Genomic DNA, 26,886 nt, shown 5'->3' on the forward strand with positions numbered 1-26,886 from the left:
GGCAGTCTGCGGTGTGGGCGGGGCGGGCCGGCCCACCCACCCATCCCCCCGTGTGGGCGGGGCAGAGGCAGGTCAGCCCCTAGTGTGGGCGGGGGCGGGCCAGCCCACCCACCCATCCATCCCGTGTGGGCGGGGCAGGGGCGGGACAGTCCGCGGTGTGGGCGGGGGCGGGCCGGCCCACCACCCCTCCCCGCGTGGGCGGGCAGCACGCACCTGTGGCTGCGCAGCAGGCGCACGAGCGCCTTGGCGATGACGCCCACCTCTGCCTTGGGCGCCAGGTGGAAGTAGAGCTGCGCCACCGCCATGACCACAGCGGCGCTGCGGCTCTGCAGCAGCGGCTTCGTGTTGCGCAGCAGCAGCCGGTGGTCGGGGTCCATGACGTAGGGCTTGCGGGCAGGCAGCGCTGTGGTGGCCGCCTCCTCCGAACCCGGGCCTTTGGCCTCATCCTCTTCGGAGCCGTAGAAGGCTTTCTCGGGGTTCTCCTCCAGCAGCGATTCCTAGGCGGAGACGGGGAGGTGGGCGGAGGCGGTGGGCGCCTCCTCCCGGCCGCCCTCCTACCCACGCTGCTGGGGCCCGGGCTCACTCACGTTCTGGGTGGGGCTCAGGAACTGCGTGCGCGCGTAGCGGGTGAGCATGCTGATGATGACCACCTGGCCCCACTCCTCCACGTCGATGAGCAGGTTGCAGAGTTTCCGGTAGTTCTTGTGAATCAGGTCGATGCGCTCCGGGCACACCTCCTCAAAGGCCATCACCACGCTGCCCGCCACCAGCTGGGGAACGGACAGTGGCAAGAGAGGGTGAACAAGAAGGGCAGAGGGCCTCCGTCCCGCTCCTTTCCACCACCCATCCGTGCGTGCCCATGTACACACCGTGGTCTTGTCGGCCAGAAGCTTCTCAATGACCTCGATCAGCTGGTCCTTCTGGTCAGAATCCAAACTGAAGGAGAAACGGTCGAGAGGGATTTGTCTCTCCCCCCATCTCCAGTCTTCCCAATGTCTGCCCAAACTGTGCTCACCTCCCCCACCCCAACCTTACTGGTAGAGGTGTGACCTGCCACCACCACTGTTCTCCATCGCTATCAGTTCCCCCAAACCATCTTAAACCATCCAAAGTGTAAAAGAAGAGCAATCTGCAAGGCTTGGGAGAGCCCAGGGGTGGGCTGGGGGCTTGGGAACCACTCCCCTGAGGAGGAAAGGGCTGGTTGGGGCATACCTGTAGAGTTTAGGGATGGCATGAGCAGCTGTTTTCCGCACGTAGGGTGACATGTCCGAGGCAGCTTCCTTGATGGCCAGCATCATGATGGGCACGATGATGGGCACCCGGATGCTAGAGAGGACGCGGAGGGCACTGGCACGAATCAACTGGTTGGGGTCCTAGGAACAGAGGTGGAGGCAGAGCCCTGAGAGAGCACAAAGGCCACACCTATGGAACTCACTGTCCCTAGCTGCCAGCGGTTCTTGCCTCCCTGACTCCCTGAACAATGTGCCAGTGCTAGGGACCTGGGGGGGGGGGGGCATCACTTGAGATAACTGACTCTTGGACCCACTGCAGAAATCTGACACTGTTAACAGTCGTGGAGACGGGTTGCTTCACTTTCAGGAAGACAAAAAGTCTTTTAGAATGCCTAAAGTTCCTGAAACACCTGCTGGTCCTTGGGTGGGAGTTGGGGGGGGGGTGTCTTTGTATTTATGCCAGAGGTGACTGCCAGCAAGTTCACACTGGCCTCCTTTCCAGAGTTCATCATTAGTACTCCTTCCCCCCAGCAACCTCCCAAAAGTTGCTCTTCTTCCTCTTTCTCCAGTGTTTAAAATAGGTGCGTAGGCCCCTCCTCTTTGCTCCTGTTGCATCCAATACACACCCGAGAAGAGCCTTAGACACAGTGCATTGCGATCATGCGAGAGCAACAGCAGCAGCACTAGCTGTAAATTGCTGTGAATTTTAGAGAATGGTGGACAACGGGAGAGGTGCCAGCACAGTAATGGGCAGATGCCTCCCTGATGTTCTAAAATGGAGAAAGAGAAGATCCATGGGCACAGTGATGGTAATCCCTGTCAAAATTCTAGAACTGATTTTTAAACACATGGTTTAGAAGTACTTATTTAAAAAGCAGGAGTCTGTATTTTCTTAGAGTCAAATTATATCCTATCTACTGCTCTAACCTATTTTTTCCCTTTTATTTGGAAATCATTATGGATTCACAGGAAGTTACTTAAAAAAAAATTTTCCTTTTTGATAGAGTAACGAGGCTGGTCGATATTAACACTGTGGGTCTCAATTTTAGAAAGGCATTGGTGTAGCGTTTCCTGGCTGGCTATTTTTGATGCAGGCCTTTTGTTTCACTTAATATGCAAGCATTTTAAGAGCAGAATTGATGTCTATTTTGTCTCTGTAGCTCCACAGCCCTTTGCAAGTAAAAGGTGTTAAGAAATTTTTCTGCTATTGAATAAGATCCTTTCTAACAAGATAGGAAAACGCCAGCTGACTGTACAGTTAGGTGGATCCACAACTTGGTAAAACATCGTACTTGGGGAAGGTTTATTAACAGATTGGCGTCATCCTGGAAACATGATACACCATGGGACCCAATCTATTGCCCTGGTTTGTGCAGCGACTCAACATCTTGGAGGAAGACACAAAATCAAGAGGACAAGAACTAAGATTCAGAATCACCCTGAACTGGGCGCTGTGCTAAACCAATAAAATGAACTGTGATAGGGTTTCACAGGGGATTCAAGGGACCAACTGCATCAAGACAGGCTGTAGGGAGACCTAGATTATCTACCCACTGGAAGTTTGTCTGAATTGAGCCAACCACATACGTGGGCTGCTAAGAAAGCAAACACAGTCTCAGCCTGGATTGATAGAAAGAAGGGAGAATCCTCGATGGAAGTGAATGGTTCTAATGTATAGGAGAGCCCAGAGTCATTAACAACAATAGAAGGAAAATGAGTTTCAGAGGAACACAGATATCATGTGATATGATTTACAAAACAATAGTATGTTATTTAGGAATGCATAAATGAGTAGTAAGAGAATAGAAACAGGCACATGAATGATAAACAAGAGAAGATACATAGGGGGCTTTTGCTGTTGATAAATTTTCCATTTCTTATGCTTGGCATATAGATATTCATTATATTATTTTTGTGCCTTTTGGGAGTCTGAGATAAATTTTAAAAAATTATAGCTATGGAGGTTTTGACAGAATATAACGGTTTAAAAAAGAAGTTATAGTTGTCTTAAGATGCAGCGAGTTGCCTTATGAAGGAGTGACATCTCTGTCGCTGGAGAGGACCTGTCAGACATAGGTTCTAGAGCAAAGGTTGGGACACTACAGCCCTCAGGCCAAATCTGTCTCCTGCCTTTTTTATCAATAAAAATTTATTGGAACCCGGCCAGGCCCACTCATTTATGGCTTCTTACACACTTCAAGGGCAGAGTTGAGTGGTTGCAGGGTTTAGGCTATGTGGCCTACAAAGCCTAAATTACTGTCTGGCGGCACACAGAAAAAGTTTGCTGACCACTGTTCTAGGGAAATCATTGCATTGAGTGGACTAAGGGGGCTCTGGTTTTCTCAAAGGGGAAAAGGGCCAGACTGTAAAGCCTGCAGATCGATGTGCAAAACTCCTAGAATGGTTCTTATAAAATGATTTAACCCTGATTCAAATCAAAAGATCAGTTGCCAATCTAGATAGATCGATCCTATGGTTTTGACTTTGAATATTAACCTAGCACGATGCACAGCATAGAGATACCCAGGTATTGTGGTCTGAATGAACGGTATGTGCCCGTGGCCATGCTTGCTACCCCGTCTCAGAGGAGCAGACGCGGTCAGCCTCTCCTGCTGGCCACAGCACAGTGACCCAGGGCTGAGCCCGGATCCGGGGAGTCAGTCCTCAGGCTGCCCAGCGACCTACAGAACCAGGGGACATGACGAGGTGAGCTGGACCCTTCAGAGACGCTCTCACTGGAATGTGAACTAAATGTGTGGGAAGACTACGGGAATTAGTGGTTATAATCAGTGCTGGAAATGCTGAAGTAGAGAGAGAACAGAATGGCAGCCAGAAAAGCACACAGTGGATGCTAGCACGTGTGCGTGTCATATGCAAAACAAAAGGTGATAATATTCAGTTAAAATAGTATGAGGGGATTCAGCCCCCCGGCCATTCCTACGCCCCTTCCCTTAGGTGATTTCTTTTTTTTTTTTTTTTCCTAGGGAGGGGAGAAGGCAGGGGAGGGACAGAGAGAGGGAGGGACAGAGAGAGAGAGAGAGAGAATCCCAAGCAGGCTCCCCTCTGAGTGCAGAGACCGATGAGGGGCTCCATCCCATGACCCTGAGATCATGACCTGAGCCAAAATCAAGTCAGATGCTCAACCCACTGAGCCACGCAGGTGCCCCAGGTAATTTCAATTTCTACATGCCTCCAAGAGCCTTTCATTACAACAGACGTGATCCAGTCTTTAAAAGCGGGTGTTTTGGGGCACCTGGGTGGCACAGCGGTTAAGCGTCTGCCTTCGGCTCAGGGCGTGATCCCGGCGTTCTGGGATCGAGCCCCACATCAGGCTCCTCCGCTATGAGCCTGCTTCTTCCTCTCCTACTCTCCCTGCTTGTGTTCCCTCTCTCGCTGGCTGTCTCTATCTCTGTCAAATAAATAAATAAAATCTTTAAAAAAAATAAAAAAAAATAAAAAAAAAAAAATAAAAGCGGGTGTTTTGCATCCACTGGGGCATCTAAGGCAAGTCAACCACTTCTGATGCTAAACAGAAGATCCATCCCCTTGGGACGCCTGGGTGGTGCAGTGGGTTAAGCCTCGGACTCTTGGTTTCTGCTCAGGTCATAATCTAAGGGTCCTGGAGTCTAGCCCCGCATTGGGCTCCATGCTCAGTGGTGAGTCTGCTGGGGACTCTCTCTCTCTCCCTCTGCCCCTCCCGCCCATGCTCTCTCTCTAGAAAATAAATAAGTTAAAAAAAAAGAAGAAAGAAGAACGATCACCTTGTTTCAACTCTAGAGGAATAATCGGTTGAACTGAACTCACTGGAAATGGACGGTCATGTGTTTATGGTGTCTGCGCTGACTTTTGAACCCAACCCCCGTGTCTGAGGCCGCTCTCCTACAGGGTAAACTTCGTTGTTTTCCTCTGGGTAGAGCTCATTTGTTTTCAGTAACCCCTTCTACCCTCCTTCCCAAGTTCCAAAGTCATTGTTCTCCACAGAAGCCCAGACTAGGAGCCCCTGCCGGTGCCAAGGCTCTGACACACAGAGGCCGGGAGCCAGGTCAGCCGCCCCCTCACAGAATCCTGTCTTAAGGAGGTTCACTTCTGCCTGGTTGTGGGCCGTAATTCCCTTACACCAACGGGGGAGGGAGCCCAGGGCTCTCCACCTTCAGGGGCTCAAGTGGATCCTATTTGTGGCAGCCATTATCACAGGCTCCTCAGAGGAGGAGCGCCACGGTCTCTGGGCACCCACTCCGTGTCTCATGCCCCTTCTGAGCTGGCCTCCACCCTCTGAGGGTCCCGCTGGTCCTCTTCTGACGTGGACCCTCCCCACGCTAGGCAGGTAGGAGTGGGCCTCCAGGCTGTTCCCCCAGGCACCGGCCTCTCCCTGGGCCTGCTCCTGGAACACAGCGTCCACAAGACCCAGGGCGCCGGGGAGGCAAACTGAGACCTCTGACCTTGAGGCCGCGTTGGAAGGTGGAGATGGACAGCAGGGCCAGGTCCTGTTGCTCCTCGGCGTAGCGCACCAGGTACACGTAGACAAGCTTCTTCACCTGGGGAGAACGGGTTTCTCAGCGGGACTGCACCCCCTACCCTGTGAGATGTCGTTGCCTGGCAGCTGTGGTCGCGTGGATACGTTCTTCCAGTGGGGGGAGAGCGTCCCCAGTGTGCCCCGGGTCCTTCACTTGGACCCACATCTGGTTCAGGGACATATAAACAGTGTCTTCTCCTGAATCGGGGCATTCTGAGCCAGTCAGACCCCCAGGGGCTGGATTGCTCTCCTCCTCACCCCAACCAGCAGGAGTTTATTCCGGATGGCAGTGGGCGTGAGAGGACCCTCCCTGGGGGGTGCTCACCTCTATGTTCTTGCAGGCCACGTTCTTCACCACAGCGGGAAACAGGTCTGAGGCATTCTTTCCCCGGGCGATCATCTGGGTGGTGGGGTCCAGGGATGGGGAGGAAAAGGCAGGAGGCTCACACTTATTAGGGGAAGGTCCACAAGGAGCCAAGGAGAGCTGCTCTTTGATCCCTGCCTGCCAGCCCCCCGCCCCGAGGACGTCCTTCCCCACTCACGGCCACGATCCTCTTCATGGCCTCCAGCTTGAGGGAATCTTTGTTGGTGTCCAGCATCTCCTTCAGGTCGTCATGCCTGAGGGGTGGGGAGGCACAGGAGGTCAGCAGAGGGTACGAGGGTGGGGGTGGGGATAACCGTCAGGAGGATCCTGGCAGAAAGAAGCGACATGGGCAGGGGCCTTGGGGTCGGGAGAAACGTGGGCCAGCCCATGGTTCGGGTTGAATTGGGTCTCCCTTAAAAAGGATATGTTGAAGTCCTAACCCCCAGCACTCCAGGATGTGGCCCTTTTGGAAACAGAGTGGCGGCACTTCTAACGAGAATGAAGTCACACCGGTATGGCTGACACGGTGTTTCTGGTGTTCTTCTAAGAAGATAGTCATGCGGAGAGGGAGACACAGGGAGAATGCCAGGTGAAGACAGAGGACTGGGGTGATCCACTTACAAGTCAAGGACCACCAAGGATTGCCAGGAACCCACCAGAAGCCAGGAAGGGGCGAGGAAGGATCCCCCTACAGGTTTCAGAGGGAGCATGGCCCTGCCGACACCTTGATTTTGGACTTCTAGGCTCTGGCTCCATGAGACAATACATTTGTTGTTCTAAACCACCCGCGGCACTTTGTTCCAGCAGGCCTAGGAAACCCATACAGCCAGGGACCTAGAGCCAGAAGCCAAGAGGAACGGTCTGGGGTGGGAAAGGTACAGAACCCGCCCAGAAAATGGCCAGTCAGAGAGATAGGAAGGATCTGGAGCTAGTGGAAAGGAGTTGGTGTCAAAACAGGAAGAGGATGTTCTTGCCCCGGCCCAGGTGTGTTCCCAGGCCCAGACTCCATAGACAGATCTCACTCCAAGGACTGGGTGGGTCCCAGGAGCTCCAGAATCTAGGGAGATGGCCTCACAACAAAAGCCAGTGCTGTCACTTAACATTCAACAGTGATTCCAGGATGTTATAAAACCCTCCTGGGAGAAATATATGAATATTTGATAAATGCTCCCTTGGCACGCAGCTGAAGGGAATAGAGGCAGTCCTCGGGCCAATACATAAATTCCATGCAATGTCCATTGAAATTGCAATGAAGGCATTTTGTCAAACTTCCTGAAGTGGCAGCAAAATTTGCCTGGAGAAAAAAAAAAATTAATAGATTAAGAACTCCAGAATAGTTTGGGGAAAGAAGAGAACAATGGAGCACTGACAGACAACTCACCCTCCAGGAATTCCAAACGCAAAACATGGCCATGACAAAAACTCCATGATACCAGGTTAAAAATAGAAAGTCAAAGGTCATGGGGGCAAGTTCATAAATGGATCTAGATCGATACATTAGGAACGAGTAACTGGACAGTGGAAGGAAGAACCTTTTCTTCCCATACGTAGATGCTGCTGGGAGAACTGCTACGCAGCAAGGATTGGACTTGTACACGAGTCTCGGACCAAAATAAACCCCACATCTGTGGCTAATTGTGAAATGATTTTTAAATATGGAAGTAGAAGGGGAAATTTTTATTTTCAAGATCATAAAGTGGTCAGTAACCAAATGGCTAAGGTTTAATTTTTTTTTAACTTTGGTATATAAAACTAAATTTAAGAAAAGAAACAAACAGGGCAACTGTATTTGTTTGCTGGGGTTGCTGTGACAAAATGCCACACACCAGGTGGCTTTCACAACCTAAATTTATTCTCTCACAATTTTAGAGGCTAGAAGTCTGCCATGGTGTCAGTTCTGAGACATCTCTCCTTGGCTTGTAGATGGCTGTCTTCCTGTATCTGCACCTGGTCTTACCTCTACGTGTCCCTGTGTTCAAATTTCCTCCTCTTATAAGGACACCAATCAGATTAGATTAGGGCCCTAATGACCTCATTTTAACATAATCACCTCTTTAAAGACCCCTTCTCCAAATACAGTCATTTTCTGAGGTACTGGGGGTTAGGACTTCAACATAGGAATTTGAAGGGGACACCATCCAGCCTATAATACCAACAAAAGGAAAATATTTGGGATATGGCAAATAAAAATTTAATATCCAAAATAAAGTACTGATATCAATTTAAGGTCTATATCAGCATTCATTGTCAGGGCTGCTGCAAGCATATCCACCATCCAAGCAGACGTAGCCCTGGGCTGTTGCTCCCCATTCCATGAGTGGAGTATAGTCTGGTATTCCTTGGCCAGGTGCCCTTGTGCAGTGAACAACCTGCCCAACCATACTCAGAGGTCTAGAGGCTGGCAGTCGAAGAAGTGAACAGAGAACTATTAATAAACTCATCGAAAAAAAATGTGTCTATACAGAGCTGATACAGCTGTGGGACAACTGATGGGCTCATGTGTTGCCAAAACAGCTCCAAAATGTGGTGAGCAGCTGTGTGTGTGTCCTGCACAGTTCTCTCATCTCCTGGACGATACTCTGATAACCCACAGCTGTTGACCCAGGCAGGAGAACCCAGTCTAGAAAGGTATCACCAACAGTAGAGATCAAAAAGCAGTGAAACATTTAGAAACAACAAAAAATCAGAAATCGGAGGGAGCAGTGATAGCAGGGCAGAGCGTGACGATAGTCACAGACAGGCACACGTGAGGCTGGTGCTGAGAGACGAGGAAGCGACGAAGGCTCAGAGGAAGAGAAGAACTGACATGACACACGCCTGGTCCTCGGGCTGCATTCTACAGAAGAGCCTGCGTGCCCACATACATTCAGAAAGGACGGAAGTTGTGCTAGGAAATGGATGTTCCTCCAAGGGTTCTAGAAAGTGTCTTTCCTGAACAGATTTTTTGACGGAAAGCGGAGGAGAAAGATGATGCTTTCCAGAACACAGAGGCCTGGCTAGCTGTCGCGTGAAGGCAGACGATCTCCAGCCCCAGCCCTGTTGATCCACAATTCCCTCACTTGGGGGATGCCCCCCAAATCAGAGGATCTTCTCACTCTCCCAGACACAAACCAAGTGGTCAAATCCTAAGGGCCAGAGCTCAGGACAACCGGAGTAGAGAAAGAGGGACAAACTGTTCAGCCGGGCCTGGGCAGCACTGGGGCTGCGGGGAGAATGAAAGCCGGGCACCACCATCCCCAGTGGACAAACGCACACCACTGAACTGCCAGGTTCCTCCATACATACACCTCACGGTCAGCTCACACCCCACAAACACCTACGCACCCCAACACCCAACACGGACCCCAGACACTCCCATATCTCCCCCACAGATACACCTCAGTCCACAGACATCCCCACACCCCCAGACACACCTGTGCCCCCCACAGACACACTGCACCCCAGACATCCCCACATCCCCACAGACACACCTATACCCCAGACATCCCCGCAGACATACCTGTATCCTCCAGACACACCTGTGCCCCTCACAGACACACTGCACCCCAGACATCCCCACATCCCCACAGACACACCTGTACCCCAGACATCCCCGCAGACATACCTGTATCCCCCAGACACACCAGCACCCCACAGACACTCCCATACCCACACAGACCAGTACCCCACCGACACACCTGCACCCCAGATATCCCCACAGACATACCTATACCCCACAGACTCACCTGTACCCCACAGACATACCTATACCCCACAGACTCACCTGTACCCCACAGACACACGTGTACCTCCACAGACACACCTATACCCCAGACATCCCCACAACCTCCCACAAACACACCAGCACCCTACAGACACACCAGCACCCCACAGACATACCTGCACCCCCACAGACACACCTGTACCCCCACAGACACAGCTCTACCCCACAGACACAGCTGTACCCTACAGACTCACCTGTATCCCACAGACATACCCACACTCCCAGACAAACCTGCACCCCACAGACATAACCATATCCCCAGAGAAATGCCTACACCCCACAAACACAACAATGTCCCAAAGACATACCTACACCCTCACGCCTACACCCCATAGATATATCCACATACCCCAGACACACTTGCACCCCCAGACACATACAATTCATACATAAACCCACACACACCCACAAAAACTCCCTGCAGACACACACCTGCAACCCCCCCCCCAGAAACCCAGTCGCAGACACATACCTCACATTCCAACACTTCCTACAAAATCACTCTCCACACAAAAGCCCACATATCCACCGACACACACCTCACCCACCATCCCCAGACACCCGCAAACACACACGCATCCCCACGAGCCCCCTCCGTCCTCCCCCACGCCCTCATCGGACACGCACAGCCCACGCAGTGCCCCCCCATGTGCCCTCCAACACACACCACGGACACAGACACCCTCCGGACTAAACTGTCGCTCTGGTCTCATTCCCCAGTGTCCACCCGTCTCCTGGGTGAACTCAGGCTTCTAGGATCAAATACACGCGGCCTCACGGATCCTCCGAGGCCTCCTTCTGACGGGTCTGCCTGGGGCGACCTCGCCGGGAGCAGTCGGGGTTTGCCCGGCCCCCTTTCACTCTGGGTGTTCCCTAAAGCAGACTTGCTCACGGCGGTGTCCTCACCCCTCCTAGAAATGCCACAGGCCCCTGTCAAGTGCCCCGCCCCGGGGCTGCGCCGCATCGCCCACACCCCGCCCCCCATCCCGGCCTCGTGCCTGCTCTCGGGGCCCCGGAGCAGGGGGGACTGGGGGAGCGGAGGGGTTGTGGGTACACAGCACCCGGAGCCCAGGCAGGCCCATCACATGCTACCCCGGGTCCCCCATCTTCGCGGCACCAGCTTGTGTGCCCTAGAGGGAGAGGAGGCGAGGGACAGACAGCCGCGCTCTGAAGCCAGGAAACAGGAGCGTCCGGAGCTCGGATCCCCTTACACCGCGTTCACTCTGCCCTGACCCCTGGCCTGGCCTGAGGGATGCTCCAGGGGCCCAGCCAGGGAGCGGAACGCGGCCCTGAGGCCGGACGTGCTCGTCTCCCCTGATACACACCTTCCTCTTCCTCCTTCTCCTCACCACCAGAACCCCAATCCACTAGACGGGGGAGGGGGGTACTGTGCGGTAGTCCTCTCTGAACCTCCCCCAGAGCGCACTTCAGCCAGGACCTGGGAGGGGGAGGCCAAGGTGGGACCACTACACTATCCTGCTCCCCAGAGAGCTGCTGGAGTTAAGTTCACCCCCCTCATACCCTCAGGCCCCACGTTGTGCCCCGACAACCCCCCCGCCCCGCCCCTAAATCCCAGCCCCCTTCCTCCTGAGGAGGCGGGGCTTGGAAGAGCTGAGCTGAGAGCAGCAGCTGCCCACCGCTAGCCTGCCTGACGTCGGGGTGAGGGTCCCCGGGAGTTCTTCTGTACCTTAGCGGCTGGCTCTGGCTCTGGCTCTGGCCAGGCTCTGGGCAAGGGCCTTCCAGGGACGCTTCCGGGGCTGTGTCTTCCTCTGGGGCCTGCAGCCACCGCAGCTCCTCAGGCTGCAAGGCCTGGTACCAGGGTGGGGGGCCGCCTTCAGGGGCCAGCACGGGGCTGGCAGCCTCCTGGTCCGCCCCGCAGGCCCCTCTGCCCCCTGGCCTCCCCACGGCCCCAGGGAGCTGCAGGAATCGCTGCATTGGGCACCAGGTCCTGCTCTGAGAGGAGACTGAGCTGACCGGGGAGCCAGGGACGCCTGTCGCTGTCCTAGACGGCCCGCCCCCGAAACTCAGAAACCAGACACTGGCAGGGAAGGAGGCTCTGGTTTCCTTTTCACTGCTCGGAGACAGGACTCAAGAGGGGGGAGGAAGGTAGGGACTGGGGACTAAGCCACCCCAGTCTCCGGCCAGGGGGCACGAGGGTCAGGGGAGAGCTGATCCAGACAGAGGTGAGGGCTGCCCTCCTCACCTCCACTGTCCTGTCACATCTGGACCTCTGCCGCCCCAGAACTGTTCTTCCTCAGAAATCCTGTACACCTCCTTCCCACTCTGACCCAAACCCAGAACCAGTTCCTTGATTCCTTCCTTCCTTCCTATCAGCCTTCTCTGATCGCTACTTCCTCCCTCCCTGGCCCAGCACCCCCCAAACCCCGCCTTCCCTTCAGCCACTCTCTCACTCACACCCCTGGCCCTCCTGTCCGTGCTGCCCCTACCCTGCCAGGAGTAGTTGGCTTTATTCGCTGCATTTCAAACCCCCTCGATGTGCCTCAAATCCCCACCCACAGCCTTGCTCTCTTGCTCTTAGAGCTTCACCACCTGCTTCTCACAGAAAACGAAAGGCCTCAGATAAAATCCCCTACAGCTTCCAAACACCTGCCTCTCCTCTCCTCCTGCCCTCCTCCCCCTGAGCAGCGATCCTCCCCAAGCCAGCACAGTCCTCCCACCCAGCTCTGTACGCCTCCCCTCCCATCACCCAGGGGTCCCTGCACCTTCAGTTCCCTTCAGCCTCTCCCACACTACTGGCTCCTTCCCATCAGCAGTTAGACTTGCTCTCCCATCCTGATAATAAACAAAAATAACAACACAAATAACATAAACCTTCTTGATCTCCTCCAGCAACTCTTTTTTCTCTCCCCCTTACAGACTTCCGGAAAGCAAATTTCCCATTCCCTGTGTTTTATTTATTCACATCTGATTTTCTCCTCTACTCATTTTAACCTGGTTTTAGACACTGATAAGAATTTAGGGCTGAGGGGCCATGATGTCTGGAACTTACATGGTTCAGCCAAAACTATTTATGGCTAGAGGGTTATATAAATTTAGCAAATATGGCACATGTCAACAGTGGTTGAATCTAGATGGAGGGTATTCATGTATTCCTTGTATTATGCACTCAACTTTTTTGTATGTTTAACATTGCTCATAATAGAATATTGGGGAAAAATAATCTAGCTCCCTCTCTTCTGATGTTGCCAGACTTGTCCCCCAGGACAGGAGTTGGGGAGTAGAGCAGGGCAGCGTTGACCTGCTCTTTGTCAAACTAACGGTCATGATTTCTTTCCCTTGTTTGAGTTGACCTTGCTGATTGCCTCCTCCTTCTTGAAATCACATTTTGTTTTCCTCCTGTCTTTGGTTTACTTTTTCTCAGTTACCTTGAAACATTTTCTCCCTGCATTCTGGTCATCCCTAATGTCTGTGTCTTTAGGGTTCATCTCTGTGCACTGTCTGAACTCTTTCATCTACTCCCCTGGGTTATCTTAACTTCCTTCTGTGGCTTTGATTAATACATACATGTTAGTAATCTCTCCTGGTATCCAAATCCTAAAATCCAGCTACCTCCTAGGCTTGAATATCCCTCAGAGTTTACAATCTCAGCCTGTCAAAAGCTGGGCTCAACATTATTTTCACCAATTGGCTTGTAACGTCTTTATTTCCAGTCACACTGTATGGCACTACCATATATCCAGTTGCAAGAAATAGTAGCCTGAGTATTACCCTTATCTTCTCCCCCCAGTTAATCATCAGGTCTGTGACTTCTACCACCTCAATAGCCCTCAAATCCTCTGCCCCTCTCAGAGTCTAGACCACCCTCATGTCCCCCACTCCCAACTTCAACACCCGCCCCCTCCCTTGTCTCCTGCTCAAACCAGCACAACCCCATCTCTTCTCCACAATCCAGCCTAGAATCCTTCTAAAATGCAAATGTGATATCACCTGCTCAGAACCCTTCAGCGCCTTGGCATCTTCCCACCCTCATTTCTGGTCACACCAGGGGCTTGCACAGCGATTCGGGCCATACCATACTAGCACCCACAAAACCTGTGACCTGGCTCTCCATCTCCCCACCTCCCTACAAGCTCCTTCCTCTGCATGGAACATCCTTCCCTCTCCCCTGACCCTGTCCTCCAGGGCCAGGGACCAGCTCCTCGAATCCCTCCGACACTCCCACAACACGGATTCTTCCTCTGTGCTCCCCCCTAGAGCAACTAGAGGACGATCAGGTTCACGCCTGTATTCACAGTGACTAGTATGAGAATGGATACAGCAGCCCCTTACAGATGCTTGTTTCAGGATTTACAAATAAACGAAAGAACCAACGAGTGAGCCAAAGGTGGAGGAGAAGAGTGGGAAGTCCAGGTGGGGCTGAACTCTAGGGGCAAGGTGGGAAGCAGGAGTGTGTGAGCGCCGGCCAGATGGGAGATGGGGGCGCAAGCGTGGGGCCAGAATGAGGAAAATGGGGAGGGGCCGGGCCTGGGAGGTTCCGAGGGCACAGGCAGGGCCGGCCTTCCCAGACAGGCCCCAGGCTCGAGCTCACGGACGCTGACCCCTCCCCCGCGATCTTCTGGAGCCAGCTCGCCCGGCGCGAAGAAGGCGGGAACCTGTAGTGCAAACCCACAGACTGCAGGCACGCCCGGGCCGAGAGGGTCGGGCCCTCCCCCGCCGGCCTGCAGCCCCTCCCCGGGTCCCGGCTGGGCCATGGCGCGGGGCGCCGGAGCGGGGGACTGGGGGCGCCCGGCTCGGCCACCGCGGGAGGGGGCAGGGCTTCCGGTCCGCGAGCCGGGGCGCTGTCCATGGTGCCGGCGCACCGCGGGCTCCCTCACCGCTTGTAGTCGGAGGAGAAGATGCCGCCGCTCGCCGGGTCGTGGCCATACTCGGGCTCCCCGGGGCCGGCGGAGCCGCCCTTGTCCTCGCCGTAGGCCGGAGCGGCCGACATGGGGCGGCAGGGGAGAGCTCTTCGCCGGGGCGGAGGCTGGGGCCGAGGAAGCGAGCGCAGGCCGGGCCCCGCAGAGGCCGCAATCCGCGCGAGCCGAGGCAGCGTGCGGATTTATCAATCAGGGCCGCGCCGTGAGGCTCTTAAAGGCACCGGCGCCTGCGGAGCGGAGGGCGTGTCCGCGGAGGGGGCGGGGCTTGCCGCAGGATCTGGCCCCGCCCGCATCCCGCGGAGATCCCCGTCCCCTTCCCCCTACCGGTTGGGGAGCCTCCAGTCCTAGAGAGGAGCTTGATGCACCTCTGGGTCCGGGGGTGGGTGGTGGCCTCTGGACTGAGGGTGGGACAACCTTCTGGGAGAAGCAGAGCGCCTTCCCTCACCCTCCCGACCACAAAGTCTCCATGGAAGGGCTTCTAGGGGCTCCTCTCATTCCAGACACAGCCACGGATGCTCCCCCGCGCCGTGGAAGGAAAACAGGGGACTGAAGAGGAGGCTGTGTCACATCGCTGGGGTTCCTAGAGCGGGAAGGAGGCGCAGCACCTGGAGACCCAATTCAGAGACCAAGGATGGTCCCTCCCCCAGCTCCATCTTTCCTACAAAGTCTGGGCCCCTTGGATGGTGTCTTGGTTTCTCACCAGGAAGCCAGGGGGCTTCCTGGACGTGACAGAATGTAAGGACGTCTGGTCCAAGGGAGGAGCCTACAGCAGGCTGCAGGCAGATAAATGGAGACCAAATAGAAGGGATAGTGAACCCCGAATTCATCTTTGTAAAACAGTTTAATGACCATTTCTGAAGCCCCCATGCCCACTCAGGAGGGCCTAAGATCACACCTAGTCCACAGTTAAGTTCACATCCACCTACACCTATGAAGGAGAGAGGGAAGAGAGAGGCTGGGTTAAGGTCTGGTGTGACAGCCAGGACTCCTAGATCACGTGAGGCCTCCAGCTCAGCTCCCAAGGCTCGAAGTACTCCCAAGGAAGGACGGCCTGATCTAGAGAGAAAGTAGTGAGCAGGTTTGGGGAAAGGGGTGGGATCTAGTTGGGCCCGAGTTTGGGGCATCAGGTTGGATGGCTGAAGTCTCTTGGCTGGGCATGGATTAGGAGGTGAGGAGGGCTTGACTTGGAGAGCCAGAGTTCATAGAGCTGAGTCTTGATCTATAGACTAGGATCCCAATATCTCCAGAACCAGAATTTGTGGGCCTGGGTGTAAACGGACAGGGCCCAGAAAGATGGCTCCATACGTAGGTTCCACTGGGGGAATGGGAATGGGGGTTAACAAGGACCAGGGCAGCGCCTGGGTTTGGAAGTTCACAGGCTGAAGGAAAGAGACGTGCTCAAGATCTGTGAACTGGGGCCTTCCTGGAGGAGGCCGGAAAGAGTTTCAGAGAAGTGCAACCTCGACAAGTCGGCAGGCCTAGTTTGCTTCTGGTTGCTTTGAGTCTTGCAGGGTAAAGTGGATCTTGAGTTTGAGGAACAAGGCCTGGGCGGGGAGGGAACGTATGAATTTTGCAGCACATTGGCTAGCTGCATTTGTTAACTGGCTCCCAAGGCGGAGACGGAGTGGGAGGTGGGGTGGGGTTGTGCGTGGGTAACTGAGCCGCACTCACCAAACTAATAGGACTGCTGTCTATTCGTAGGGGGGGTCCAGGGTGGGCCCGTGGCCCAGCAGATGCAGCGCAAAGTGCACGCAGTTGCTGCGCGCGGGGTGATAGGGGGGTGGGTCTGCGTCCATGGCCTCGTGCACGCGGCGCTCTAGCGCCGCGCGGTCAACGCCGCCACGTCTACGCAGCACACGCCACAGCGAGCGAGAGCGCAGCAGCAGTCGCTGCCCGTTTGGATACAATGCCTTCGCAGGAGCGCAGACACGCGTGAGGCCCTTGGCTGGCGACATTCCTGCTTGCAGGGATTGCCCAACGGGTGCAGATCAGAGCCGGGTTAGGTCCTGTGACCCTGGCCTGGTCATCCTGCACCCAAATCTCCCAGGACCTGGGGGCCGTGAGCCCCCTACCCTGCGTGCCCAAGCGCCCTTCTTCAGAGACCCTCACCTCCAGCCTGGGACCTGCAGTTTTCATTCTCGTGTGCCCTACCCACTGGGCTCGGATGGGCAGCCTCTCTTTGCAGACTAGGGCCGGTGTTTCAGCCGGAGATGCTCACCTTCGAAGTGGATTATCTCCCCATGGCCACAGTACATGCCCACGTGGGCCCCGCACCAGCATCCAGTGGGGGACAACAGCCTGAACAGAAAGAGGTCTCCGGGCTCAGGCTCCTTGCCCTCCAACTCCACGGCCTTGAAGTGCCGACCCAGGAAAGCCTCAGAGGGGAAGAACTTAATGGTGCTGACTGCCCCCGTCAGGGCCTAAGAGGAAACAGGGACCAGACCGCTGGGCCTTTGCGCAGGCCGGGATGAAGGGGGAGCCGGCTTCTTCCCCTGGGCATCAGGTCACCTGGGCCTCCCCAGGCTCAAGGAGACCTGGCCTGGGGCTAGGCTTCACTCACCCACCTGTGCCTCTGTGTGATGAACTCCAGAGGCCAGGACATCAGGGATAAATCCTGCCCCGAGCCACCACTAAGAACCCCTCAGTTCCCAGCAACTGGGACTGCCTCCTCAACCAACGTTTTCTTCTTATCCTAAATTCCAGCCTTTCCATTCTCTTGCCCCCACCCCCAGCAACCCCTTCCTCAACCATCTCCCATCTTGCCATTCCTTGGAGGCAACCCTGGGGACTTGCATGTACCCGAGTTGAGCAGAGTCCTGAAGAAACAGAAACCCGAGTGACATCTGGGCCTACTACAGTCATCTCCTCCCAAGACTGAGTGCTCTCCAATGGCCTGGGCAGCAAGCATCTATGGAGCAGCTGCACATTTTATGCTTAGTACAGCTCCACAAGAGACGCACAGTGACCCTGCTTGCAGGTTAAGGAAACTGAGGCTGAGGTTCTATGTTGCCAGAGTGCACACAGCTCTGTGTCTGGTCACCTTTACCTCCCTTTCCTCTATAAGGAATTAAGAAGCCCCTTCAGTTCCGGTTTGTCCTGTCTCCTGGGAACAGATCGCTCTGGGGACTTGGAAAGACAGCCTGGGCGGTGCTGGAGATGTGGTCTGAGACAGTTCCCCATGGAAAGAGGGTGAAAATAGGGCCTGTTCAGCACTGATCAATCCCAGGCTGGCAGAGGACCTGGGAGAAGGAAGTGCCCCCCCCCAGGTCTCTGGGTATCTTTGTTGGAAGGGAGGGGCTTGACGCCAGCGGACTTGACTGGGATGGGAAGAATCCACGTGTAATGAGGAGTGGGGCTGCCCAAGCTCGAGCTGCAGAGGCCAACCGCTCTGTGGCTGTGTCTCTCCCATCCCTGACACTCTTTTCTTCCCAGCCTTCGTCTCTAGTCTCCTCTCTTATTCCTGGGTGAGTCTCATTTTACCAGACTGGACACTGTGGAAGACTCAGGTGACCAGCCCATCCCAGTTCGCCTGGAACTTTCCAGGTTTTAAAACTGGAAGTTGCACATCCTGAACCCAGGAAAACCTGGGTGTTCACCCTGGACTCAGGTCTCTCCCCTTCCACATCCTCTGACTTCAGGAGACCACAGTCATGTGCACAGCCCTGTGGCCTTTGGTCATGCTCTCTGGCAATGCACCAAGTAGGGAGGGCACCTTGGTTCCTGCTTCCCTTCCCCCTTCCCTTTATCATTAGGCCAAGTCGTGGTCACAGCTGTACCCTGGGCCTGTTGGGGCAGCAGGCATCACCTGGGGAGAAGATAAGACAAGCTGGGGACTTCTGCTCCAGTTACCTGAGATGTGAAGCTCATCTAGAGAGAGGAAAAACAAAAACAAAACAGCTATCACCACCAGGCTGCTGACAAGGGGGGTTCCGGCCATTGCCCCTCCACCTGTATCCCCCCAGGCTGTGCGCTATAGTGTGGGGGGCTGTCGATGCATGGCTGTGAATTTGTTGTGCCTGTGAGTGTGTAGTCCTGGACGCAGGAGTGGGAGACCGAATCCTGACTGAGACACTTCCCTATATGGGACATCATATATACCGTTTCCTCCCTATGGGCCCCAACTTCCTCATTTGTGAACTGGGGACAATAAACTCAGGAGGCTGGGCATCACAGCCCATTGTGAGACACTGAGAGCTCTTTGTGAGCTGAGCAAGGAGAGATGGGCAGGGTTTGTTGATCTCTGGTCTGCTCCTGAGCATGCAGAGTTAGGCATCAGGGGAAGAGAGGTGGGGAGAAGCCATCTTTCCCAGCTCAGAGGAGAAGAACAATGGGCCCTCAGAGGCTGGCTGCCTCCCTGTGACCCCTGCCCCAGAGCTCTCCGAGAATCACCCAGCTGGAAAGGCCCTGGTGAGCAGGGCCCCACCCCTGACTCTCCCTGTGAAAGTTCCCAGTGGTGGTGGGAGTCATGGGGCACTGTGGCCATTGTCAGCCAGGCCCTGGAATTTGAGTCAGGGTGTGGTTGAGTTGTCCCTTCGGATAGAGGATCTAGGTCTATCTGTGTGCTCTGCCCATAATAATATCTACTGCCAAAAAACTGTGCTAGAGCCCCGTTGAGTCCCAACAACAATGGTCATAAAATAGATGCTGTTATCTTTCCCATTTTACAGACGGGGGAACCAAGGCGTGGAGAGATTACCAAGGTTACAAGCTCATAGGTGGAGAAACCAGGATTCAACCCCAGACGGTATGGTCTAGTGCCCTTGACCTTAACCACTGTACAGTATTGCCTCTCTCATGCTGCCAGCACACGAGTGTCCCCTCTCCCCTAAACCCCACCACCAGGAAGTACTGACCCCTTGTATCCACCCTGACCTAGAGAAAGAGCTGCCCTTCCCTTTGACTTTCATTGAACCAAGCCACCATTTTCTTTGTAAGAAAGGAAAAGGAGGGGCACCTGGGTGGCTCAGTCGGCTAAGTATCTGCCTTCTACTCAGGTCATGATCCCAGGGTCCTGGGATCAAGCCCTGTGTTGGGTTCCCTGCTCAGCTGGGGGCCTGCTGCTCCTCCTGCTTGTGCTTTCTCTCTCTGGCTTAAATAAAATACAAATCTTAAAAACAACAACGGAGAGGAGAGGAGAGGAGAGGGGCGGGGAGGGGAGGGGAGGGGAGGGGAGGAAGGGAGGGAAAGGAGCAGGGCCCTGGAGTTGAAAGAGTCCGGGGCACAAAGCATCTGTCTCTTGTCACTGTCCTGACAATGCTGCCTACTCTACTCCACTAGGGCTTTGCTGGGGGCCTGAGCTTTTCCTCCTTTCGCCCTGAGGATTTTGGGGGAACAGAATGATGAGGGCAGCCCTGCAACTGGGTGTCAGGCAGTCTCTCTGAGGTCCCTGCAGGACCTCAACCCCATGGGGTCCTGTCACTGAGTACAGATGTTGCGGGGCCATTGTGGTGGCCCTTGGTTCTGTGGCTGTAGTCTGACCTGAACTTCCAGCCCCTCCCATCCCCCTTCAGTCTAGCCCACGACAGAGTTCCTCTGTGGGAAGCAAGGTTTTGGGGTCACTGTCCTCGGCTGTCACCTATAGTCAGATCCAGGATTGGGGCTCCCTATTGGGGCAGAGCAGGCCCTTCCCTTGAGCCCCCAGGACATTCTGCTGTGGCCCTTCCTGCCCTTACAAAGGGTTTGGTCACCCCCTCCCTCTTGGCACAGAGTAACCCTACCTGAATCCCAGCCCCCAACCCAAGCAGCTTACCTTGCAGTGGCTGCACTCCACACTTTGCTAGGTGCTCTCCTTCTGTGGCCAGAGCAGGGAGGACAAGCTGTCCACTCCTCAGGTAGACAAGGAAGGCAAGCAGGAAGCCCTGGGGCCCTGTCCTGAAAATTAAGGTCTAGGTCAGTTTGATAGCCGCACTCTCTCCTGCCAGCTCTGGGGGCAGGTGGCAGCCAATGACTATGAGGCTTGGTTCTGGGGTGGGTTATTGGTGCCCTCACCCACCCTCTCTCTCTCTTCTTCCTAATGTTCTGCCCCTACCCCCACATCTGCTTGTGCTTGCTCTCTGAATCCATACTTACCCCCTCACTGGCTCTCTAGGGTACCCAAGTGCCACATCCCCACCCTATTGTGGTCTGAGAAACTCTGTATTCCCTTTAAAGGTATTGAGACTTGCTTTATTGACTAACGTATGGTCTATTTAGGTGAATATACTGTGCCTTTAAAAATATTTATTTTGCACATTTAGTGTTCTAGAAATATCAATTGGGTTAACATGGTTGATAATGTTCAGATCATCTATGTCTTTACTGATTTTTTGTGTAGTTTTTCTATCAGTTGTTAAGAGAGGAGTATTAAAACTTCCAACTATGATTGCAAGATGGTCTATTTCTCCCTTTAATTCTGTTGAGTTTTGCTCTGTGGATTTTGAAACTCTATTATTAGAAACATAAACATTTTATGAGTGTGATGTCTTTCTGATGAGTTGACCTTGTATCGTTATGAAAATGTCCTTCCTTGTCTTTGCTACTACATTTTGCGTTGAAGTCTATTTCATCTGATGTTATGCTCATTTGCAGGTTCTATCTTTTACCATCCTATTACTTTCAATCTATCTCTATATTTAAAGTGCAGCTTTTGTAGACAGAATATAGTTAGGTCTTATTTTGTTCATTCTGGCAATCTCTGCCTTTAAGTTAAACTGTTTAGCCCACAGATATTTAATACAATAATTGATATGGTTGGACTTAGGTCTACCATTTTTTTAAATTCTCCTTTTGATTTTTGTTCTTTGTTCTTCCTGTCTTCTTTTAACATATTCAAGTATTTTTTAAGAATTCCATTTTCTCTACTGATAATTAGCTCTACCTCTGTCTTAATTTTGAGTAGTATCTAGAAGTATTGCAATATACCTACTAAACTTTTCACAGTCTACTTAGAGATAATGTCGTACAACTTCACATAAAATGTAGATGACTTGTAAACATACAGGTCATTTGCCACTATCCCCTGCTCTATCCTTTATGCTGTATTTGTTATATATGTTATAACTACATATTTTATAAACCAGAAGGTAATGTTATAATTTTTGCTTTAAAGTGTTCTTTCTTTTAGAGAAAATAAGAAGACAAAAATAGTCTATTTACCATTTCTGATCCTCTTCATTCATTTTTTTTAAATTGAAGTATACTTAATATACAGTGCTATATTAGTTTCAGGTATACAATAAAAGGATTCAAGAATTCTGTGCATTTCACAGTGCTCGTCAAGGTAAGTGTACTCTTAATCCTCTTTATCTATTTCATCCATCCCTCCATCCCCCTGTTCTCTGACAACCACCAGTTTGTTGTATTTGTCTGTTTGTCCTCTTCATTCATTTGTGAAGGTCTATTTCCCTTTAGCCTGAAGAATTTCCTTCAGCATTTCTTGTGCAGGTCTGCTGGCAATAAATTCTCTTAGATGATTTTATTTATCTGAAAATATGTTATTTCATCTTCATTCATCCTATTGGATGTAGAATTCTGTATTAATGATCCCCCCCCCCCCCCCCCCCGCCACACAATCATCTGACCTTCATGGTTTCAGGTGAGAAGTCAATGACAACTCCAATCATTGTTCTCCAGTATGTCATTTGTTGATCATCTTTGGCTGCTTTCAATATTTTCTCTTTCTCTCTCTTTTCAGTAGTTTGATTGTGATGTGACTCAGAATGGTTTTGTTCATATTTACCTTATTGTGGTTTCCTGAGATTTTGAATCTGAATTTTTTTGTCTTTACAAAATGTAGGTGATGTGGTTTTGGAATATCGGTGTGGTTCAGTGGGGTGGAGTCCAAAGCCGATGACCAAGAAAGAATTCTTGAGAAGCAAAATGGTGGTTTATTAAAGCACTGGGACAGGACCCGTGGGCAGAAGGAGCTATTGCCAGGGGGTAGTGAGGGCTGGCTGATTATATACTATGGGGTTGGGGGATGTAAGGAAACAGGGAGGTTGAGAAAGTACTTTCATATGTTAAAGACTCACGGATACGGGAAGCCTTGCCATTTTCAAGTTAAGGTTGTTTTTCTCTCTAGCAAGGAATTAACCTGAAGATAGTTGGGAACTTCCTGGAGGAACATCACTTATCCCACCCAGGAGCTGGGGGTGGGGGAGGTTGCAGGGTGTCAGATTCTGCTTTGTCCTCAGCTTGTCTTCCGTTCCCTCATCATAGGGATTTTTGTTGTTGTTGTTGCCATTAATTAATCACATTTTTCCTACCCTGTTTTCTCTCTCCACTCCTTCTGGAACTCCAATTACTTACATCACCTGAATATTGTTTGATAAGTCTTTTTTTTTTTTTTCCAATATTTTTTTCTCAGTCCCTTGACTGAGCTGTCTCTTGATATTTGACTTCACTGACCCTTTGTTTGGACACTGTCAATTTGTTGTTAAACTCACTCATTGAATTTTTTATTTTATTTTCAGTTCTAGAATTTCTATTTTTTAAAATAATTTTCTTTTCTAAGATTCCTCATTCATGCATCTATTTTCCTTAAACTCTTTTTGTAGATATTTATAATAGCTGCTTCAAATTCTGCCCCCCCCCCCCGCCATTTGGGTGGTGTTGGTATTTACTGCCATTGTTTGACTTCTCTATTAATACTGAGTTACATTTGGGGCTGAGGTGTGTCTAGTATTTTTAAAACTCTATAATGGACATTGGGGATGACATATGATACAGATTCTGGATTCTTTTATCCTCTGAAGAATGTTGATTTTTGTATTAGCAGGCAGTCAAATTAATAGCTTGAACTTGACCTTGTATTTGTGTAGTTTTGGTTCAACCTTTGTTATGGTGAGTTTAAGTTTCCCCATTATTATTAGAGTGTCCCAGCATTGTATTCTAAGGTACGGCCCCATGGGATTTCAGTGGACAGTCTAAGACATTTACCAACCCCCTCTGAGTTTGTGAAAATCAAACTACAAATCTCGTCTCTCTTGAAGCAGGCGAGGCAGCAGCTGAAATATCTGCGCTTCGCTTCCTGCCTTTGAGCTGTTGCTTTCCACTGGACTCCTTGGAGTCTCACCCAGTAGACGCGCAGTTAGGGGTCATCCAAGGATTGGAGGGGATTTCATAGGCAGATTTAGGGGATTTCCTCTCTGCAGATGCCTCCTTTCTGGGTATTCTCCCACAATATCCAGCTGCTCTGGCAGCACTGAACTTTATCCACTGGTATCTTTTTTTTTTTTAAACTATAGTTACCATGATGTATATTACATTCCCAGGACTTATTTATAACTGGGAGTTTGTGCCTTCTGACCACATTTACCCATTTAATTATATAATCCATGATAGTTTGTGTCTGGCTTCTTTCACTTGGCACAACATTTTCAAGATTCATCCATATGTATAGCATTTGTTTTTGTGGTCAAATAATGTTGCATTGTATGAGTATACCATATTTTGTTCATCCATGCATCAGCTGATGGGCATTTGGGTTGTTCCCACTGTTTGAGTATTATGAGTAACTGTTATGAATATTCATGTACCAGTTTTTGTTGGAACTTATATTTTCAGTTCTCTTAGATATATATCTAGGAGTGGAATTGCTGGGTCATGTGGTAATTCTATGTTTAACTTTGTGAGGAACCATCCAACTGCTTTCCAAAGCAAATTCACCATATTACATTCTTATCAGCAATGTTCCAGTTTCTCCACATTCTTACTTACACTTGTATTGTCTGTCTTTTTTATTACAGCAGTCCTAGTAGGTATGAGGTTGTATCTCATTGTGGTTTTGATTCGAATTTCTCTAATGACTAATGATGTTGAGTATCTTTTCATGGGCTTACTGGCCATTTGCATGTCTTCACTGGAGAAATGTCTATTTACTACCTTTGTCCATTTTTAATTGGGTTGTTTTTATTTTTAGGTTATAAGAATTCTTTATGTATTCTGGCTACTAGACCTTTATCAAATTATAGTCTATAAATATTTTCTTCCACTCTGTGAATTTTTTCACTCTTTTGATATATACATTGACACATAAAAGTTTTCCACTTTGGTATAGTTCAAATTATCTATTTTTTATTTTGTTGCTTGTGCTTTTGGGGTCATATCTAAGAAACTATGGCATAATATGGAGTCACAAAGATTTACACCTGTGTTTTAAGAGTTTTCTAATTTAAACTCTTACATTTAGGGCCTTTATCCACTTTGAGTTAATTCTTGCATACGGTGTAAGGCAAGGATCCAACTTCATTCTTTTGCATGGGGATTTCCAGTTTTCCTAGCACAATTTGTGGAAATGGTCTTTTCCCCACTGAATAATCTTGGGACTTTTGTTGAAAATCAATTGGCCATAGTTGTATGAGTTTATTTATGAACTCTTAATTCTATTCCATTGGTCTATATGTTTATTCTTATGCTAGTACCACACTATCTCGATTATTGTAGATTTGCAGTAGGCTTGAAATACGGAAATGTGACTCCCCCACCCTTATTTTTTTAAAGACTGTCCATATGAATTTTAGAATCAGCTTGTCCATTTCTTAAAAAACAAACAAACACAAGGCAGTTGGGATTTTGATTGGGACTGCGTTGAACTTGTAGATCAATCTGGGGGAGTACTGCCATCTTGTCTTCCAATCCATGAAAATGGGATGTCTTTCCATTTATTTGTCTTCCTTAATTTCTTTCAACGTTTTGTGGTTTATAGTGTACAAGTCATGCACTTCTCTGTAAAAAATAATTCCTAAGTATTCTTTTTTGATACTATTGTAAATGAAACTGTTTTCTAAATTTTATTTTCAGGTTGTTCCTTGTTAGTGTAAAGAAATACAAGTGGTTTTTATGCATTGATCTTATCTTCTGAAACCATCCTGAATTTATTAGCTCTGTTAGGTAGGGGTATGTGTGTGTGTGTGTATTCTTTAGGATTTCCTATATATAAGATCATGTCATCTTTAAATAGAGGCAGTTTCATTTTTTCTTTCCAATCTGGATGCCTTTTATTTTTTCTTTCATAATTGCCCTGCCTAGAACCTCCAGTACAATATTGAACAGGGATGGCAAGAACAAACATCCTTGTTTTGTCCCTGATCTTAAGAGGAAAGCTTTTAGTCTTTCATCACTGAGCATGATGTTAGCTGTGGGTTTGGTTTGTGTGTGTGTGTGTGTGTGTGTGTGTGTGTGTGTGGTAAAACATACATGACATAAAATTTACCATTTTAACCATCTTTAAGTGTATTCATTCAGTGGCATTAAGTACAATCATACTGTTGTGCAACCATCACCACCAACCATCTCCAGAACATTTTCATCATCCCAAACTGAAACAACCAACGATCTCTGTTATAGTTCCCACCTTACTATATGAGGCTATTCTAACAATATAAAAAGCAAAGACAGTCCAATAACAACAAACTGTATAGACCAATCTTTTTTATGAGCAAAGATGCAGAAACTATCTTCTAAAATATTAGCAGACTGAATATAGGAATGTATTAAAAATCATGATCAATTTGGGTTTATTCTGAAAATTTAGGCATGGACTAAAATGGAAAAGCTATTAGAATAAATCACCCACGATCAAATTAAAGAAGAAAAGCCATATATTAAATCTTATTAAGTATATAAAAACATTGAATAAAGGTTAACGTCTAAGATAACAGCTTTTAAGCAAGCTGGAAATGGAAAAGAACTTAATAAAGGTTATCATGGCAAACATATTTAATAGCAAAGTGTCAGAGCTGCTCATGAGTTGAACTGTGTCCCACAAATATTAACATGTTGAAGTCCTAACCAGTATCTCAGAATGTGACCTTATTTGGAAATGGGGTCACTGTAGATGTAATTAGTTAATATGAGGCCATTAGAGTGAGTCCTAATCCAATGTAACTGGTGTCCTTAGAAAAAAAGGGAAATGTGGATACAGAGGAAGACACACAGTGAGAACACCATATGAACATGAAGGCAGAGGTCAGGGTGATGGGTCTAGAGCCTAGTAACACCAAAGGTTGCCAGTAAACCACCAGAAGCTACAGGAGAGGCATGGAGCAGTTTCCCCACACAATCTCAGGAGGAACCAATCCTGCTGGCACTTTGATCTTGGACTTCTAGCCTCCAGAACTGTGAGACAATAAATTCCTATTATTTAAGCCACCCAATTT

At 50.5% G+C, this 26,886-nt stretch overlaps 1 protein-coding gene across 1 annotated transcript in view; it reads right to left on the bottom strand.

Annotated features, from left to right (window-relative positions):
- The window catches only part of AP3B2 (adaptor related protein complex 3 subunit beta 2), a 33,233-nt gene extending 18,413 nt beyond the window's left edge, over positions 1–14,820 (bottom strand). The window contains exons 1-8 of the mRNA XM_040642848.1: positions 14,708–14,820; positions 6,288–6,363; positions 6,071–6,145; positions 5,672–5,767; positions 1,213–1,373; positions 870–936; positions 588–770; positions 214–497 (exon numbers count right to left, since the gene is read on the bottom strand). Coding sequence (XP_040498782.1) covers positions 214–497; positions 588–770; positions 870–936; positions 1,213–1,373; positions 5,672–5,767; positions 6,071–6,145; positions 6,288–6,363; positions 14,708–14,820 — 1,055 coding nt within the window. The remainder of the gene's footprint in view (positions 1–213; positions 498–587; positions 771–869; positions 937–1,212; positions 1,374–5,671; positions 5,768–6,070; positions 6,146–6,287; positions 6,364–14,707) is intronic.
- Between the last annotated feature and the right edge of the window lie 12,066 nt (positions 14,821–26,886).

The sequence above is a fragment of the Ursus maritimus genome, unplaced genomic scaffold (genome assembly GCF_017311325.1).
Source record: "Ursus maritimus isolate PB19 unplaced genomic scaffold, ASM1731132v1 scaffold_27, whole genome shotgun sequence".
Classification (NCBI taxonomy): Eukaryota; Metazoa; Chordata; class Mammalia; order Carnivora; family Ursidae; genus Ursus; species Ursus maritimus.